At 61.7% G+C, this 19,168-nt stretch overlaps 1 protein-coding gene and 1 pseudogene across 1 annotated transcript; one reads left to right on the forward strand and one right to left on the reverse strand.

Moving 5' to 3' along the window:
* Window positions 1-2,717: 2,717 nt before the first annotated feature.
* On the forward strand, window positions 2,718-8,062 carry LOC127038126 (phospholipase A2 inhibitor and Ly6/PLAUR domain-containing protein-like). The gene is made up of 5 exons (XM_050930559.1): window positions 2,718-4,053; window positions 5,334-5,453; window positions 5,786-5,941; window positions 6,529-6,672; window positions 7,147-8,062. The coding sequence occupies exons 1-5, from the start codon at window positions 4,005-4,007 to the stop codon at window positions 7,338-7,340; spliced, it is 663 nt and encodes a 220-aa protein (XP_050786516.1). The 5' UTR covers window positions 2,718-4,004; the 3' UTR covers window positions 7,341-8,062.
* Window positions 8,063-14,534: 6,472 nt separating this feature from the next.
* On the reverse strand, window positions 14,535-18,618 carry LOC127038340 (phospholipase A2 inhibitor and Ly6/PLAUR domain-containing protein-like; annotated as a pseudogene).
* Between the last annotated feature and the right edge of the window lie 550 nt (window positions 18,619-19,168).

The raw sequence follows: 19,168 nt of genomic DNA on the forward strand, positions 1-19,168 counted from the left end.
ACCATAATGCACTTAATAAATAGCAATCGTGATGTACCGCACCCAGCACTACCATAATGCACTTAATAAATAGCAATCGTGATGTACCGCACCCAGCACTACCATAATGCACCTAATAGCAATCGTGATGTACCGCACCCAGTGCCACCATAATGCACCTAATAAATAGCAATCGTGATCTTCCGCACTTAGTGCTACTGTAATGCACCTAATAAATAGCAACTGTGATGTACTGCACCCAGCACTACCATAATGCACCTAATAAATAGCAATCGTGATGTACCGCACCCAGCACTACCATAATGCACCTAATAAATAGCAATCGTGATGTACCGCACCCAGCACTACCATAATGCACTTAATAAATAGCAATCGTGATGTACCGCACCCAGCACTACCATAATGCACTTAATAAATAGCAATCGTGATGTACCGCACCCAGCACTACCATAATGCACCTAATAAATAGCAATCGTGATGTACCGCACCCAGCACTACCATAATGCACCTAATAAATAGCAATCATGATGTTCCGCACCCAGTGCTACCATAATGCACCTAATAGCAATCGTGATGTACCGCACCCAGCACTACCATAATGCACCTAATAGCAATCGTGATGTACCGCACCCAGCACTACCATAATGCACTTAATAAATAGCAATTGTGATGTACCGCACCCAGCAGTACCATAATGCACCTAATAAATAGCAATCGTGATGTACCGCACCCAGCACTACCATAATGCACCTAATAGCAATCGTGATGTACCGCACCCAGTGCCACCATAATGCACCTAATAAATAGCAATCGTGATCTTCCGCACTTAGTGCTACTGTAATGCACCTAATAAATAGCAACTGTGATGTACTGCACCCAGCACTACCATAATGCACCTAATAAATAGCAATCGTGATGTACCGCACCCAGCACTACCATAATGCACCTAATAAATAGCAATCGTGATGTACCGCACCCAGCACTACCATAATGCACTTAATAAATAGCAATCGTGATGTACCGCACCCAGCACTACCATAATGCACTTAATAAATAGCAATCGTGATGTACCGCACCCAGCACTACCATAATGCACCTAATAAATAGCAATCGTGATGTACCGCACCCAGCACTACCATAATGCACCTAATAAATAGCAATCATGATGTTCCGCACCCAGTGCTACCATAATGCACCTAATAGCAATCGTGATGTACCGCACCCAGCACTACCATAATGCACCTAATAGCAATCGTGATGTACCGCACCCAGCACTACCATAATGCACCTAATAAATAGCAATCGTGATGTACCGCACCCAGCACTACCATAATGCACCTAATAAATAGCAATAGTGATGTACCGCACCCAGTGCTACCATAATGCACCTAATAGCAATCGTGATGTACCGCACCCAGTGCCACCATAATGCACCTAATAAATAGCAATTGTGATGTACCGCACCCAGCACTACCATAATGCACCTAATAAATAGCAATTGTGATGTACCGCACCCAGCACTACCATAATGCACCTAATAAATAGCAATCGTGATGTATCGTACCCAGCACTACCATAATGCACCTAATAAATAGCAATCGTGATGTTCTGCACCCAGTGCTACCATAAGGCACCTAATAGCAATCGTAATGTACCGCGCCCAGCACTACCATAATGCACCTAATAAATAGCAATCGTGATCTTCCGCACTTAGTGCTACTGTAATGCACCTAATAAATAGCAACTGTGATGTACTGCACCCAGCACTACCATAATGCACCTAATAAATAGCAAGCATGATGAACCGCACCTAGTGCTACCGTAATGCACCTAATAAATAGATGCTGTACATCACAATTGCTAGCACAATGAGTCCTGCCTGGGCCTGGACTGGAGCTACCGTAATGCACCTAATAAGTAGCTATGGTAATGCATGCCCTCTGCCTGCGTAGGGGCGGGATCCTTAGCCCCACAGAGACACACAGTCTAAGGCCTGGTTCCTGTGTGTAAGATAAAGGTCATGTCATGGAGAATCTCCCCTACCCCCATATCTCTGCCTGATTCTTCAGCCAGGACTCCGGGTTCTCTCTGAACGAGGAGTGGAGGCTGGTGGTTAGAGCAGGGGGGCTGGGAGCAGGACTCCTGGGTTCTCTCCTGGCTCTGGGAGGGGAGTTGGGGCTGGTGGTTAGAGCAGGGGGGCTGGGAGCCAGGACTCCTGGGTTCTCTCTGAGCAAGGAGTCAGGGCTGGTGGTTAGAGCACGGGGGCTGGGAGCCAGGACTCCTGGGTTCTCTCCCTGGATCTGGGAGGGGAGTGGAGGCTGGTGGTTAGAGCAGGGGGGCTGGGAGCCAGGACTCCTGGGTTCTCTCTGAGCGAGGAGTCGGGGCTGGTGGTTAGAGCAGGGGGGCTGGGAGCCAGGACTCCTGGGTTCTCTCTGAGCGAGGAGTCGGGGCTGGTGGTTAGAGCAGGGGGGCTGGGAGCCAGGACTCCTGGGTTCTCTCCCTGGATCTGGGAGGGGATGGAGGAGGAGGAGGAAACAGTCACTTGCAATAAAGAGCCACATAATTGTGCCTCAATAAACTGACCTTCCCTGAGACTCATGCTATTTTTAGGCTGCTCTTTCCTGTGGGGGGGAGGGGAGTGGTTCCCACACATCTGCCTCACATCACCTTCCCTGCCCCACTGAGCCACCACCCCAACGCCCCCAGCACTGGTCCTAAAGGCCAGGGGACAGCCCCTTGCTCTGCTCCCTGCAGCACAGCGCCTCTGAGGGGATTGAAATCAAAGCCCCGATCCTGCTCCGGTTCCTGCCGGACCAGTCTGCCCACATTCTTGTCATCACCTGCTGTGATGCCCCGGGCCCTTCTTGCCTGGCACCACTGGGACGCTGTTGCGGGTTTGACGTGGCACGAGGGGTTGGGGACAGTCCCAGCAGCAACCTCCTGCCTCTGGGTGCTCAGACAGGCCCTGTTCCCCAGCCAAGCCCCCCTGCTCTAACCACTGGCCCCCACTCCCCTCCCAGAGCCAAGGAGAGAACCCAGGAGTCCTGGTTCCCAGCGCCCCCCCGCTCTAAGCACTAGCCCCCACTCCCTTCCCAGAGCAGGGGATGGAACCCTCCATGGCATTGGCCCAGGCTGCCAGCAGCTCCCCAACAGGGGCAGTTATGGGCCCCACCCAGGGTACAGCAGGGAAAGCGTTAAACACACCTAGGAGCCAGGTTCTGTAGCTGCCTGGTATAGTGGTTAGGGAGGGGGCTGGGAGCCAGGACTCCTGGGTTCTCTCGGCAGCTTGGGGAAGGAGGGGAGTGGGTTGGAGTTGGAGGACTAGATGGCCAGGCCTGGAGAATGACTGGGGGCACCGAGCTGTGGGACTGGGGAGGGCTGGAATCCTGGGGGCTGCGGGTCGGGACTGAGGGGCACCGGCGGGGGCTGTGCTAATTCCTGCAGAACAGGCCCATCGCCCTGGGCATTAGGCCTCTTAATCTGCGGCTTCTGGATGACGCAGTCACTGCCTCTGGAACAAATCAGCCACGCAGCGAGGGGCAGCTGGTATGTCTCCGTTCACACCTAGAGCTGGGTGCAGCCAGCGCCACCGCCCAGCCCCTTACTCTAACCGCTAGACCCACTCCCCTCCCAGAGCTGGGGAGAGAACCAGGAGTCCTGGTTCCCAGACCCCCCTACCAGACCTCCAGACCCCACTCCTCCACTGATCTTCCCTACAGAAATACCCCAAGTGCTGCGAGCTTCCCCCCAGCAGTGCCGTCTACCTCCTGGACCTGTGGTGGTCGGGTTCAATCGGGGACATTCCTGTGGTGGAGCCGGGAGATTGAATTGCACGGGGGGGGGGGTGGTGGTGGTGGAGGAACAGGTAGAGCTGGTGCCCGGGAGTTTTCCAGCCAAGCCCAGCCCAGCCCGGGGCCGCCCCTGGGTCTGCCGGCCCAGCCCAGCCTATAACAGCCCCGGGAGGCGGCCCCAGCCCCACAGCTGGCCTGAGCCTACGAGACAGGATGGGGGATCTGCTGCGCCTATGTGTGCTGGCTGCACTCCTGGGCACAGGTGAGAGGTGGCGGTGCACACCCCAGGGCACCCGGTCCCCAGCCCCACAGACACCCCTGTCCCCAGCCTCTAAGAACCCCTGTAACCTGCCCCCAAGAACCCCTGTATCCAGCCCCCAGCCCCTGGGACCCACTGTTCCCAGCCCCCAGGGACATCCCTGTACCCAGCCCCCAGCCCCAGGGACCTGCTGTATCCAGCCCCCAGGGCACTCCATATCCAGGCTGCAGCCCCAGGGACACCCGCCATTCCCCAGCCCCAGGGCACCCCATAGCCAGCTCCCAGTCCAGCCCCAGGGCACCTGGTCCCCAGCCCCCAGCCCCAGAGACACCCCATACCTCACCCCTAGCCCCTGGGACCCGCTATACCCAGCCCCCAGGGCACTCTGTCCCCAGTCCCTAGCCCCAGGACACCCCTGTACCCACTGTCAGATCGCCATAGACACTCACTATCCCTCATCTAACCCCATACACACAATCTGTCTAGCCTCACAGATACCTCCTCTGGCTACCTGCTAGGGGGTGGGAGTGGGGTGGGATGGAGCCTGTTGTCACTTCACCCAGTGAATTTTGGTTATTTAATGTCTAATACAGGGGTCGGCAACCTATGGCACACGGGCCGAAGGTGGCACGCGAGCTGATTTTCAGCGGCACTCACGCTGCCCAGGTCCTGGGCACCGGTCTGGGGGGCTCTGCAGTTTAATTTACTTTTAAATGAAGCTTCTTAAACATTTTAAAAACCTTATTTACTTACAACAACAGTTTAGTTCTGTATTACAGACGTACAGAGAGAGCCCTTCGAAAACCGTTAACATGTAGGACTGGCCCGGGAAACCTTCAATTAGAGTGAATAAATGAAGACTTGGCACAGCACTGCTGAAAGGTTGCCGACCCCTGGGCTAATAGATCCCCAGCTCTGGGAGGGGAGCAGGGTCTGGTGGTTAGTGCAGGGGGGTCTGGGAGCCAGGACTCCTGGGTTCTCTCCCAGCTCTGGGAGAGGAGCAGGGTCTGGTGGGTGAGGGCAGTGAGGGCTGGGAGCCAGGACTCCTGGGTTCATTCTGGGGCCATGGGCCGGGGAGAAGGTATGCAGCGATACAGGCTGAGCGAGTGATTTGTTTCCTCTGGCTGCAGGGCCACTGTGTCTCCACGGGGGTAGGATGGACTTTCCTGCACAAAGGCGGGTTGATGGGCCCGTGGGGCTGGTTAGGGGGGCAGGAGACGGGATGCCGGGTGAGATGGGCCCGTTGAAGGGGCTCTGACTGCGCTTCCCTCCCCTGTGCCCAGGGGGCGCCATCTCCTGCTATAACTGCACCAGCTCAGAGGGCTACAACTGCACCACGAACCAGGCCCCCTGCACCAGCGCCGTCAACAGCTGCATCACCATCGCCCGCGACGAGGAGCAAGGTAGGGCTGGACTGCCTGCGGGGCTGGGGGAGTGGGGACGATAGTGCTGCGAGCATCCCATCAGCAGTGCCCCGACGCTGCCAGCTTCCTCCCAGCAGTGCCCCCTGGAGCTGCAGGCCTCCCCTGTCAGCAGTGCCTCAATGTTACGAGCTTCCCCCCAGCAATGCCCCCACCCCAGAGCCACAGGTAGACTGAGGGGGGTGTGGGTACGAACCCCACGTGTGTCCTAGCCTCTTGACTGCTCCATCCCAGGGGGATTCTCCCCACAAATCAAGGCTTGCACCATCCCTGTATCCCTTGTCTCACCTCTGGTGCCTGCCGTGTCCTTCCAGGGGACGAGGACAAGGAGAAGACAGTGTACGAGAAGAAATGCAACTCGGACGACCGGCTCTGCAATCAGTTCTATGGGCTGACGGCCGGTGCCTACCGTCTGCGCTGGAACTCAACGTGCTGCCGGGCGGACAGCTGCAACGTGCCCGAGATCACCCGTAGGGACCCTCCTGGCGGGTGCCAGGACGCCTGGGTTCTCTCCTCGGCTCTGAGAGGAGAGTGGTGTATAGTAGTTAGAGCAGGGGTGGAGGCTGGGAGCCAAGACTCTTGGGTTCTCTCCGTGGCTCTGGGAGGGGAGTGGAGGGCTGGGAGCCAGGACTCTGGGTTCTCTCCGTGGCTCTAGGAGGGGAGTGGGGGCTGGGAGCCAGGACTCCTGGGTTCTCTCCCTGGCTCTGGGAGGGGAGTGGGGGCTGGGAGCCAGGACTCCTGGGTTCTCTCCCTGGCTCTGGGAGGGGAGTGGAGGGCTGGGAGCCAGGACTCCTGGGTTATCTCTGTGGCTCTGGGAGGGGAATGGGGGGCTGGGAGCCAGGACTCCTGGGTTCTCTCCCTGGCTCTGGGAGGGGAGTGGGGGCTGGGAGCCAGGACTCCTGGGTTCTCTCCCTGGCTCTGGGAGGGGAGTGGAGGGCTGGGAGCCAGGACTCCTGGGTTATCTCTGTGGCTCTGGGAGGGGAATGGGGGGCTGGGAGCCAGGACTCCTGGGTCCCATCCCCAGCTCTGTCTCACTCCCTGTGTCTCCTTCCTGCAGTGCAGCCGAGCTCCAGGGTCCCCAATGGGCTGAGCTGTCACTCGTGCTTTGCCCGCGGCTCAGACGTCTGCGTGCCCACCGAGGTGCTGAACTGCACGGGCCTGCAGACCCGCTGCATCCAATTCGCTGCCACCGCCGGCCAAGGTACCGGGGGCCGGGCTCTGCTGGGGGGAGCTGAGGTTCAGCCGTGTGTGTTAGGGGGGCGCCCTTGTGCCTATGAGGGGTCATGCTGTGGGCCTGTTCCCATGGGGGGCTGATGTCCTTGGGGCAGCAGGGGGCTGCATGGGGGGCTGGTGCCCATGGAGCAGTTGGGGGGCTGGTCCCCATGGGGCAGGTCGGGGGCTGGCAGTTGGGGGGCTGGTTCCCATGGAGCAAGTGGGGGACTGCGTGGGGGGCTGGTGCCCATGGGGTGGTTAGGGGCTGTGAGGGAAGCTGGTGCCCATGTGGTGCTTGCAGGACTGGTGACCATGGGGCACGGGGAGCTGCGTGGGGGGCTGGTGCCCATGGAGCAGTTGGGGGGCTGATCCCCATGGGGCAGGTGGGGGGCTGGTGCCCATGAGGTGTTAGGGGGCTGCGTGGGGGGTCTCTTGCACCCCTAACCCTCTTCCCTCCCCCCAGGGTTCGAGAGTCTCCGCGTGGCCTTCATGGGCTGTGCCACCCGCAGCCTGTGTGACGTGGGCGCCGTGGCCCTGTTCGCCTCCCAGCGCCAGGCCGTGCTCAAGACCAACCTGTGCAGCACGGCGGGGGCAGCCCGGGGGGGGCTGCCCCTCCTCAGCCTGGGGGGGCTTCTCCTCTGGGCGCTGCGCCCCTGATCGCATCGTCCCCCCTCTGCAGCGCCCCCCTTTGGCGGGGGCCTCCCCCCCAATTGCACCTTCCCCGATAGGGCTGGGGACTAGCCCCCTCCCTGGCAGTCGCTGTCTCCTGGTCATCCTGCCCCCAGCCCGGCACTGCCCCCATCACACCCCCAAAGCTGGGTGCTGCCCCCTTAAATGCCCCCTGCTATGCCCCTCCTCACCTGCCCCAGTGCCCCCCCACGGCACTCCGCCCCCGATATGGTACTTCCCACGACCCAATTCCTTGTCCTCTTCCCTGTGTTGGATGGGAGCCGGCGCCCCCCAGAGGGGACGGGCCCCTGCTCCATTCCCTGCCCTCCTGAGCCAGCCGGGGGCCGGATGGGAGCCAGTGCCCCCTAGGGGGGGACAGGCCCCTGCCCCATTCCCCACCCCCGAGCCAGCCACTCCCTGCCCTGGGGCCAGGTGGGAGCCAGCGTCCCCTGGGGGGGACAGGCCCCTGCCCCATTCCCCACCCCCGAGCCAGCCACTCCCTGCCCTGGGGCCGGCTGGGAGACGGTGCCCCCCCCAGCGGGGAGAGGCCCCGGGCCTGTTCGCTGGCAGTGATTGCCAAACCCAGGGCTTGCAGGAGTTTCTTTCTCACCTGAGATCCGGGATCCGGGCTGATTTTCCGGTTTCATTCACTTCTCACCAACCAGCTCACGCGACGGGAACGGCCAGTCTGGGTCAAAAATGCAGTTGCAGAGTTTTATATAATAAAGTTGCAAATATGCACAAGTTTGTGTTTATATGGGGACCCCTTGCCCAGGACTGGGACGCGGCCTCTCTGGGGTGGGGCTCAGGGGCTGGTTATATGGGGACCCCTCCCCCCAGTGCTGAGATGTGGCCTCTCTGGGGTGGGGCTCAGGGGCTGGTTATATGGGGACCCCTTCCCCTAGTGCTGAGATGTGGCTGCTCTGGGGTGGGGCTCAGGGACTGGTTATATGGGGACCCCTCCCCCCAGTGCTGAGATGTGGCTGCTCTGGGGTGGGGTGCAGGGGCTGGTTATATGGGGACCCCTCCCCCCAGTGCTGAGATGTGCCTGCTCTGGGGTGGGGTGCAGGGACTGGTTATGTGGGGAACCCTCCCCCCAGTGCTGAGATGTGGCCTCTCTGGGGTGGGGCACAGGGGCTGGTTATATGGGGACCCCTTCCCCTAGTGCTGAGATGTGGCTGCTCTGGGGTGGGGTGCAGGGGCTGGTTATATGGGGAACCCTCCCCCTAGTGCTGAGATGTGGCTGCTCTGGGGTGGGGAGCAGAGGCTAGTTATATGGGGACCCCTTCCCCTAGTGCTGAGAAGTGGCTGCTCTGGGGTGGGGTGCAGGGGCTGGTTATATGGGGAACCCTCCCCCCAGTGCTGAGATGTGGCCTCTCTGGGGTGGGGCACAGGGGCTGGTTATATGGGGACCCCTTCCCCCAGTGCTGAGATGTGGCTGCTCTGGGGTGGGGCTCAGGGGCTGGTTATATGGGGACCCCTTCCCCTAGTGCTGAGATGTGGCTGCTCTGGGGTGGGGCTCAGGGACTGGTTATATGGGGACCCCTCCCCCCAGTGCTGAGATGTGGCTGCTCTGGGGTGGGGTGCAGGGGCTGGTTATATGGGGACCCCTCCCCCCAGTGCTGAGATGTGCCTGCTCTGGGGTGGGGTGCAGGGACTGGTTATGTGGGGAACCCTCCCCCCAGTGCTGAGATGTGGCTGCTCTGGGGTGGGGCACAGGGGGCTGGTTATATGGGGACCCCTTCCCCTAGTGCTGAGATGTGGCTGCTCGGGGGTGGGGAGCAGGAGCTGGGTATATGGGGACCTCTCCCCTGGCACCAGGACGTAGCCACTCTGGGGTGGGGTGCCGGGGCTGGTTACACAGGGACCCCTCACCCGGCACTGGAACACAGGGACCCCTTACTTGGCACTGGGGTGGGGCGCCAGGGCTGGTTATACGGGGACCCCTCCTCCAGTGCTGAGATGTGGCCGCTCTAGGGTGGGGCGCTGGAGCCGGTTCTACAGGGACCCCTCACCCGGCACTGGGACGCGGCCGCTCTGGGGTGGGGCGCCGGGGCCGGTTCTACAGGGACCCCTCACCCGGCACTGGGACGCGGCCGCTCTGGGGTGGGGCGCCGGGGCCGGTTCTACAGGGACCCCTCACCGGGCACTGGGACGCGGCCGCTCTGGGGTGGGGCGCCGGGGCCGGTTCTACAGGGACCCCTCACCCGGCACTGGGACGCGGCCGCTCTGGGGTGGGGCGCCGGGGCCGGTTCTACAGGGACCCCTCACCCGGCACTGGGACGCGGCCGCTCTGGGGTGGGGCGCCGGGGCCGGTTCTACAGGGACCCCTCACCCGGCACTGGGACGCGGCCGCTCTGGGGTGGGGCGCCGGGGCCGGTTCTACAGGGACCCCTCACCCGGCACTGGGACGCGGCCGCTCTGGGGTGGGGCGCCGGGGCCGGTTCTACAGGGACCCCTCACCCGGCACTGGGACGCGGCCGCTCTGGGGTGGGGCGCCGGGGCCGGTTCTACAGGGACCCCTCACCCGGCACTGGGACGCGGCCGCTCTGGGGTGGGGCGCCGGGGCCGGTTCTACAGGGACCCCTCACCCGGCACTGGGACGCGGCCGCTCTGGGGTGGGGCGCCGGGGCCGGTTCTACAGGGACCCCTCACCCGGCACTGGGACGTGGCCGCTCTGGGGTGGGGCGCCGGGGCCGGTTCTACAGGGACCCCTCACCCGGCACTGGGACGCGGCCGCTCTGGGGTGGGGCGCCGGGGCCGGTTCTACAGGGACCCCTCACCAGGCACTGGGACGCGGCCGCTCTGGGGTGGGGCGCCGGGGCCGGTTCTACAGGGACCCCTCACCCGGCACTGGGACGCGGCCGCTCTGGGGTGGGGCGCCGGGGCCGGTTCTACAGGGACCCCTCACCCGGCACTGGGACGCGGCCGCTCTGGGGTGGGGCGCCGGGGCCGGTTCTACAGGGACCCCTCACCCGGCACTGGGACGCGGCCGCTCTGGGGTGGGGCGCCGGGGGCCGGTTCTACAGGGACCCCTCACCCGGCACTGGGACGCGGCCGCTCTGGGGTGGGGCGCCGGGGCCGGTTCTACAGGGACCCCTCACCCGGCACTGGGACGCGGCCGCTCTGGGGTGGGGCGCCGGGGCCGGTTCTACAGGGACCCCTCACCCGGCACTGGGACGCGGCCGCTCTGGGGTGGGGCGCCGGGGCCGGTTCTACAGGGACCCCTCACCCGGCACTGGGACGCGGCCGCTCTGGGGTGGGGCGCCGGGGCCGGTTCTACAGGGACCCCTCACCCGGCACTGGGACGCGGCCGCTCTGGGGTGGGGCGCCGGGGCCGGTTCTACAGGGACCCCTCACCCGGCACTGGGACGCGGCCGCTCTGGGGTGGGGCGCCGGGGCCGGTTCTACAGGGACCCCTCACCCGGCACTGGGACGCGGCCGCTCTGGGGTGGGGCGCTGGGGCCGGTTCTACAGGGACCCCTCACCCGGGACTGGGACGCGGCCGCTCTGGGGTGGGGCGCTGGGGCCGGTTCTACAGGGACCCCTCACCCGGGACTGGGACGCGGCCGCTCTGGGGTGGGGCGCTGGGGCCGGTTCTACAGGGACCCCTCACCCGGCACTGGGACGCGGCCGCTCTGGGGTGGGGCGCTGGGGCCGGTTCTACAGGGACCCCTCACCCGGCACTGGGACGCGGCCGCTCTGGGGTGGGGCGCTGGGGCTGGTTCTACAGGGACTCCTTACTTTGTACTGGGGTGCAGGGTAGGGGCTGTTCATAGAGGCTCCCCTCACTGAGTCCCCCCCCCCTGCACCCCCCCCCCCCCATTTCAGCTGGGAATGAGGGAGAGGCGGCAGCAGAGATCTGGGCTGGGATCAGGACCAGCCATGCTGGACTGGCCGGGGGGCGGTGCCCCCTCATTGCAGCTCTGACGCCACCCCCAGAGGTGCCTGCCACTCACCCCCCAGGCTGGAGCTCCTTTGGCCAAGCCCTGGGGCGGCCGATGTTGCCGCGATGCCGCCACTAATGGGCAAGGGAAGGAGAAGAATTTAAGGAACAAAAGGATGAAAGTGGGAACATTTCTGGGGCCGGCTGGTTCCTCCAGTGCCTTCCGCCCATTTTCTGCACTCCCAGAGTCCTCCAGTCAGCCCACTGCCAGGCCCCTGCTCCCCTCCCAGAGCCAGGGAGAGAACCCAGGAGTCCGGGCTTCCAGCCCCCCTGCTCTAACCACAAGCCCCCACTCCCCTCCCAGGGCCGGGGAGAACCCAGGAGTCCGGGCTTGCCGCCTGTTCCCCAGCGACTGGAATTCCTTGGCCTTGGTTGTGTAACCTGCCCCCAGTTTCACCTCTCTGCTGCGGGTGCTGAAGTCACAGCACCGACCTTACGCAAGGGTTGTTGTGTCTGTGCCCCCGGGCTGGCTGGCCACGGAGCTGCTGGCAGGGGGGAGGGCGGGGCAGGAGTCTGGGGGGGCAGGATGACCCCCCCCATGTGTGTGGACACAGGGCAGGACTATGGGCTGGGGGGGTTGTTTGCAGTTTAGATGTTCTAGATTAATTATTTCCAATTGATTTTTTGCAGTTTAAGATTAATTGAATCTATATTAATTATTAACAATTATTGTTCCAGTTTAGAATGTATTGAGTTTATATTAATTATTAAATATTAATGATTCTCTCCAAAGCTGCTCTTTTATTGAACATATGTTAATTCTTAATGATTAAATATTAATTAGGTTTTGTAATTTCTATTTTATTGGGTTTGGATTAATTACTAATTAGTATATATTTATTGAGATGGTTTTTTTGCAGGTTATATTGAGTGGGTTTAAATTAATAAACCCGGTGCCCAAGGAGAGGTATTTCTGCCCAAGAGAAAGCCTGACGGGAAATTTTATTTGACCAGTCTGAGAAGGGAAACTGAGGCAGGCTTTGTCAAGCTGCTCTGCTGGGCTGTTCACAGCAGCAAATGCCCCGAGCAGCGGCATTGGGTGGCCACCCAGCCAGTCAGGGCTGCCCAGAGGATTCTGGGGGCCTGGGGTCTTCAGCAGCGGGAGGCCCTCGCTTTGGTGGTAATTCGGCGGCGGGGGGTCCTTCTACTCCGGGACCCGTCGCCGAATTACCGGCGAAGTGAGACCTGCTGCCGAAGTGCAGCCGGGTCTTTGGCGATAATTTGGCGGCAGGGGGTCCTCGCCGGCATCTTCGGGGCCCTTCGGTGGCGGGTCCCAGAACGGAAGGACCTCCGGCCCCCGAATTACCGCCCAAGACCAGGCTGCACTTTGGCGGCAGGTCCTGCTTGCCCCTCCTCTCTGGGCGGCCCTGCGGCCGGTTTTCACTGGGATAGTCCCGGGTTCTGGGTGGGGATTTAAAGGACCCAGAGTTCCCCGCAGTGACCAGAGCCTCTGGCCCTTTAAATCACTGCCAGAACCCCGGGGCTCCTGCAGCCGGGCTCTGCCGGGGATTTAAAGGGCCCGGGAATCTTCTCAGCGGCTGGAGCTCCGGGATCTTTAAATCCCCGCCCGAGCCCTGTTGCCCCGGGGTAGCAGCGGCCGGGCTCCCGCAGTGATTTAAAGAGCCCAGAACTCGGCGGCGGCCAGAGCCCCGGGCCCTTTAATTCACCCCTGTGCCCCGGGGCTCGCAGCCGCCTCTGCAGCTGGTAGCTCCGGGGTGATTTAAAGGCCCCGCCTCCTCTGGCTGAGGCCACGCCCCCGCTCAGGACTCGGGCGTTACTTTCACCCCTGGCTGGGGGCAATGTGGGCTGAGTGACCTTTCCTCCCAAAGTCCGGCCTGTCTGGGAGTCTCGGAAGGGCCTGACTGTGACTCCCGGCTCAGACGGGGGCAGCGATCCAGGAGCGCCACCGGCTCGGGGGATCTGCCCTGTTTTCTGACACCTTCCCTGAGCTCGGCGCTCCCAGGGGAGCCGCTCCAAACTCAGCCCTGCAAATATTTCTCCCCTCCAGCGCGTTCCCGCCCGCCTGGATGGCTGGGTGAGCCCCAACCTCTCCTTCCCCCGGGGATCTCAGCCAGCCCGCGCCTTTCCCCCGGCCACCTGGACGGCTGGGTGAGCCCCAGCCTCTCCTTCCCCAGGGGACCTCAGCCAGCCCGCGCCTTTCCCCCGGCCACCTGGGCCTTGCTTTGAGGGAGGGGATCTAGGCAGGAGTCCTGGGTTCTATTTCCTGGTCCTGGAAGGGGAGTGGGATCTAGTGGTTAGAGTGGGGGCGTGGAAGGGCTTGGGAGCCAGGATTCCTGGGTTCTCTCCCTGGCTTTCAGAAGGGAGTGGGGTAGGGTTGCCAACTTTCTACTTGCACAAAACTGCACACCCTAGCCCCCACATCCCGCCCCGCCCCTTCTCTAATGCCCCACCCCCACTCACTCCATCCCCCTCCCTCTGTCATTTGCTCATTTTCAGCACGCTGGCTCAGGGGGGCTGGATGGGGGAGGGGGTGAGGGCTCCGGCTGGGGGTGCAGACTGGGGTGGGGCCAATGATGAGAGGGTTTGGGTGCAGGAGGAGGCTTCGGCCTGGGGGATGGAGCTAAGGGGTTTGGAGTATGGGCGGGGGCTCCAGGCTGAGGCAGATGGTTGGGGTGTGGGAGGGGGCAGAGGCTCTGGGCTGGGGGTGCAGGCTGTGGGGTGGGACCAGTGATGAGAGGGTTTGGTGCAGGAGGAGGCTTCGGCCTGGGGGGTGGAACTAAGGGGCTTGGAGTATGGGAGGGGGCTCCAGGCTGAGGCAGATGGTTGGGGTGTGGGAGGGGGCAGAGGCTCTGGGCTGGGGGTGCAGGCTGTGGGGTGGGGTCAGTGATGACAGGGTTTGGGTGCAGGAGGAGGCTTTGGCCTGGGGGGTGGATCTAAGGGGTTTGGAGTATGGGAGGGGGCTCTGGGCTGAGGCAGATGGTTGGGGTATGGGAGGGGGCAGAGGCTCTGGGCTGGGGGTGCAGGCTGTGGGGTGGGACCAGTGATGAGGGGGTTTGGGTGCAGGACTCAGTCAGGACTTCTGGGTTCTCTTCCCGCCAGTATCTCTGGTGCACAGAACAGAGGCCGGCTCCGTACCCCACCACTCGCTTTATTCAGCCAGTGCACAAAAGGGAACCGCAATCCCCCCCGAAAGAGAAGCAGCAGCAGCCGATGCCCCGGGGGAGGCGCTTTGCAGCCCCCACGAGCAGGGCAAGGAGACGGGGCCCGGCCGGGGATCACTGCTCCCTGCCGGCCCAGGGAGCGGGGTAGCACTCGGCCCTCTCAGCACATCCACCACACCCTGGGCGTATTTCTTCACCCCCACTCTCTTGACACAGGCGCCAGGGGAGCCACATCCAGCCGCAGCCTTCCTCAGGGTCTCGTTACCTGGAAGGGGGGAGAGAGACGTGATTGGGGGCTCCCACATCCCGACCCCCAGGAGGCTTCTCACCCAATCCCCTCCCAGCAGGACTGCACTCACCTCTGGGTAGGGAGGAGGGGTCTAGTGGTCAGAGCAGGGGAGGTGGGGGGGGAATCAGGACTCCTGGGTTCACGCTCCAGCTCTGGGAGGGGAGTGGGGTCTAGTGGCTAGAGCAGAGGTCTCTGGAGCCAGGACTCCTGGGTTCTAGCTGGCTGATGCTGCCTTCCACACCCCATCCCGATCTGGAGGAATTACTCGCTGTTATTGTCCCGGTGAACTCAACACAATGGTCCTCGGCGCCGGTGCAGGCCAAGGGCTCCACGTCCTCGCAGTGATCTGCCCCCGCGGCGAAGCACGACAGGCACTGCCGGCCATTGGGGACGGGGCTCACGGTTGGCACTGAGAACAGCCAGACACACCCAGTCAGCCGGGGGTGGGGAGTCACCGCACCTCGATCCCAGCTTGGGGAAGGCAGTGGGGATCAGTGGTTAGAGCGGGGGTGGGGGGCTGGGAGCCAGGACTCCTGGGTTCTCTCCTCAGTTCTGTGAGGGGAGTGATGTCTAATGGTTAGAGAAGAGGAGGGTTGGGCTGGGAGCCAGGATTCCTGGGTTCTCTCCAGGCAGGTGTGGCCGGAGCAGGGCTCTAGGTTTGCAGCAGACACATGTGACGAAGTGGGGGGTTTTCTTGGGTTTTCTGTGTTTTCCAGGGGGCTGCATGCAGAGGGAGGGGGACTCAGTGTCCCCGGGTGTTACTGGTTTAACGAGGGGAGGGGAGAGGGAGTTTGTTGGGACACAGGACCGGAGAGGGAACTTGGGACCCCGGCCGCTGGCCTGGAGGTTGGAGACCCCAGCGACTGGTGACCTGGTGACCCGGAGACCCAGCTCAGGAGTCACAGCCGGTTCTGGCCAGTGGGGACAATGGGCTGCGGGGAGAGGACCCCGGTGACCTGACCAGCCGGCTCCAGCCAGAGGGGCCAGAGGGGGGCTGAGAGGAGGAGACGAGACCCAGGGGACCCAGTTTATGACCCTGTTTCCCTGGAGAGAAGCCAGTGGGCAGAGGGGGCTTGGGGCCGGGGATATTGGAGGCCCAGCTGGGAAGCAGGGGGGCTCAGGGCTGGAGGGGGAGCAGGCAGAGCCCACCTGGCTGCAGGGGGACTGGGATGTGCTGGGCTGAGGGAGGCCAGGCCTGAGGCTGGAGACTTTCCTGTGCTGGGTTCAACTCTCAATAAACCTCCTGTGTTACGCTGGGGGAGAGTCGCTCCGGGCTAGAGAACAGGGGGCATCAACCCCTTTAGCGGGTGAGGATGCCCCGGGCCCCAGTGTGAGGGGACTCCCTGGGGGGGCCCACGGCAGAGCCAGACGTGCTGAGGCTCAGAGAGGTGCGGCTCCAGGAGGTGGAGGGGCCTGACCCCAAGAGAGAGTGGACCCCCGAGAGGGGCTGTCGCACTGAAAGGGGCACCCCCCACGGACAGCACGGGGCCACGAGTGGGCACGATCTGTGAGCCCGTGACAACACACACCTGAGATGGCCCCGGCATTGCAGCTGTCAGTGTCACAGCAGGCGATGTTCACCCGCAAGGTGATATTGCTGGCGAAGGTCAGCGTGAAGGGGCAGGGCTCACAGCTCTTGGGCTCCAGGCACGACTTAGCCGTGTAGGAGAAGGAGTTTGCCTCTGTGGGAGGGAAATAGAGAATCACCTCTTAGCCCCCCCAGTGCCCCCACAGCTGCTCCGGCCTCCCCTTTTGTATCCATCCACTCCATATCTTATCCATCTCTCCCCCTCCCCGCAGCACAATCCTCTCCTCTATCCGATCCTGTCCCCACAGGGGCCACTGCAATTCCCCATCTCATCTAAGACAGAGTCTGCAGACCCCAGGGGGCCATGGAGCACAGGCTGAAAACCCTAAGGAGCCCTAAGCCAGGAGAGAAGTGGGGTCTAGTGCATAAAGCGGGCGTGCAGGCTGGACGCCAGGTCTCCTGGGTTCTCCCCTGGCTCTAGGAGGACCATGGTGTCTACACTTTGTAGGAATCTTGGTTCACTCACCCAGGTTGAACTCTGCCACAGCAGCGACGCAGGTCCCTTCTGAGGGGGTGCAGGGCTGCAGTGGGCTGGAGCACGATCCCGCTTTGGACTGACACACTTCCCATTGCAGGGCGCTCCCTGGAGGATGGAAAAATCCCTGCTCAGTGCAAACCCCGGCTCCCCACCCCTCCTCGGGCAGTGCCTGGGGGAGAAATACCAGCAGGAACCAAGAGGTGTCGCTGTGGTGGTTGTTACCACCGATGCCACCTCACCGAACGTGTGGGCAGGCAGATCTTGGAGAAATTCCATCTGCTTTTGCAGGAGTTTGGCCCAGGTCCCTTTGACTCGCTGTGTGGGGAAAGGCATCCTGCCAGCTGGTTATGTGCATCCTCATCAAAGCTGTAGACAAGTCTGTTTGCTGCCTGAGTGTTTGTGGCTAGAATAAATGTTCAGCTGCAGAGCTGGCGATCCGGTAAAAGTCGTGTGTGTGAACAAACCCCACACATCTGTACAGAATTACACTTCTCTATGGAGTGGTTTCTGCCTGGCTTTGGGGTGAACCTGTCTCTCTCTCTCTCTCTCTCTCACACACACACACACACACACACACAGAGACTTGCTGTTTGAGGACTCTGCCTCTCAGAGTAACATTAGCTCAGCCATGATCAACTTCCTGGATCACTTTTTGTCTGGGGTCCTGTCAACTGTCTTCTTCCTAATTTCATTGGTGATGGTTAACCCTTTCCACTGATAGCTTCACACCTCTATCCTGCATGCAGAAAAATCTGGGCTGGCTGAAGAGCTCCCATGATCGTTCACTCTTTCCTGGGACAGCTTGGGAGAGTTTCATTTCATTAGGTGAACATAATATTTTAATTGAAGAAAGAAAGAAGATTAATTGGTCCACTTTGGGTTTTTTTCGGAGCTTTCATCTGTAAACATCACTTCAGCCTCAGAACGCCTTCCTCTGCCTTTGCCAGGTCCTAAGTGGTAGGAAGGGAAAATTATCCCCATCTTATAAACAGGGAAACTGAGGCACAAAGAGGCGGTGTCAGACCCAGAGCCATGAATATAAACAAGGAGTCCTAGTTGCTGCTGACTTCCAGTCCATTCTACAGCCACCCGCTTCCCTGACCGGGGGACGGAACCCAGGAGTCCTGGCTCCCAGACATCACATTAGACCATGTGAGTCAGTGTGATGGTGCAGCAGTGCCCCCTCCTGGCCAGGCAGGGCGTGGCCCTGGCACACCGAGCTCAGGGTGGCCCTCGCTCGAGTCCCTGTGCCCAGAAATCTGCAAAACCCTCTGCTGCCCAGCCCTTTTCTCCCTTCACTCGCTGGGCTGGCCTGGGGTACCTACACCCCATGAGAGACCCCCTCACTCCCCTCTCAGAGCTGGGGAATGAACCCAGGCGTTCTGGCAGGAATCTCAGCGCTAGGGGGTAGGGGAACGTTTCCAAGCAAGATTGCAAGGGGCTGGGGGGCGGTTTCCCTGGTTTCCTGCTCCTCGTCGGGGAGCCCCATTAGAGCTGGAGGAGGAACGAGGAAGAAGACGCACAGACGGACTCAGACCCCGACCCATCACCCCAGTCTGACCCGCAGCCGTCGGCCAGGCCCCTCGCGTGGGCTGTGGGAGCCCCAGGCTCCAATGCCTGCTCTCCCTGAATCAGCCGGGGGATGTGGCGCTGGGTTTTCCTCTTGCTGGTTTTACCCACAAATTCCATCCTGACCCCAGAATCCGCCATCGACAGCAGCACGTTTCCCGGATGAAACCACCCCACCCTCCGCCAGTGTCCAGCTCCCTCTGCCCAGGGACGGACGGGACTCACCGGTGGCCAGGAGAGCGGCCAGCAGGCAGAGGGGCAGGGGTGCCCACATGGTGCCAGGCGTTTTCTGCAGTGACCAGAGCAGCAATGGAGCAGCTGTTGTACTTATGTTAGACAGGTTGGCAAATACTTGCCCCAGGGGGTCAGCTGGGGCTGTTCCATGACATCCTGGTGGGCCTGGAGATGGGACATTTCAGAGTCCCAAGTGCTGCAAAATCGACCCCCGAGGCACATGTCTCCCCTGCAGCGTGTTCCCACCCACCTTCATGGCTGGGTGAGCTTCGGCCTCACGTACCCACAGCCCTCCTTCCCCAGGGACGTTCAGCCAGCCCACACCTTTCCTCCGGCCTCCGGGGCCTCGCCTTGGGGGAAGGGGTACAGCCCAGACTCCTGGGCTCTATCCCTACTTCTGGGAGGGGACTAGGGTTGGGTGAGTTAGATTGGGGGCTGGGCTAAGAGCCAGAACTCCTCTGTTCCCTTCCCTAGCTCTGGGAGGAGAGTGGGGGGCTGCTGGGAGCTAGGACTCCTGGGTTCTATTCCTGGCTTTGAGAGGGGAGTGGGGTTGTGTGGGTAGGACACTCTGCACGGTGGAAAGCCCATAT

Source organism: Gopherus flavomarginatus, chromosome 20 (genome assembly GCF_025201925.1).
Source record: "Gopherus flavomarginatus isolate rGopFla2 chromosome 20, rGopFla2.mat.asm, whole genome shotgun sequence".
Classification (NCBI taxonomy): Eukaryota; Metazoa; Chordata; order Testudines; family Testudinidae; genus Gopherus; species Gopherus flavomarginatus.

What these genes read in the sequence shown, in the direction of transcription:
- LOC127038126 (XM_050930559.1), top strand. Translation starts at nt 4,005, where the DNA reads ATGGGGGATCTGCTGCGCCTATGTGTGCTGGCTGCACTCCTGGGCACA. An exon ending in CGCCCGCGACGAGGAGCAAG is followed by an intron (nt 5,454 to 5,785) that starts GTAGGGCTGGAC and finishes GTGTCCTTCCAG; the next exon opens with GGGACGAGGACAAGGAGAAG. An exon ending in CGCTGCCACCGCCGGCCAAG is followed by an intron (nt 6,673 to 7,146) that starts GTACCGGGGGCC and finishes CCCTCCCCCCAG; the next exon opens with GGTTCGAGAGTCTCCGCGTG.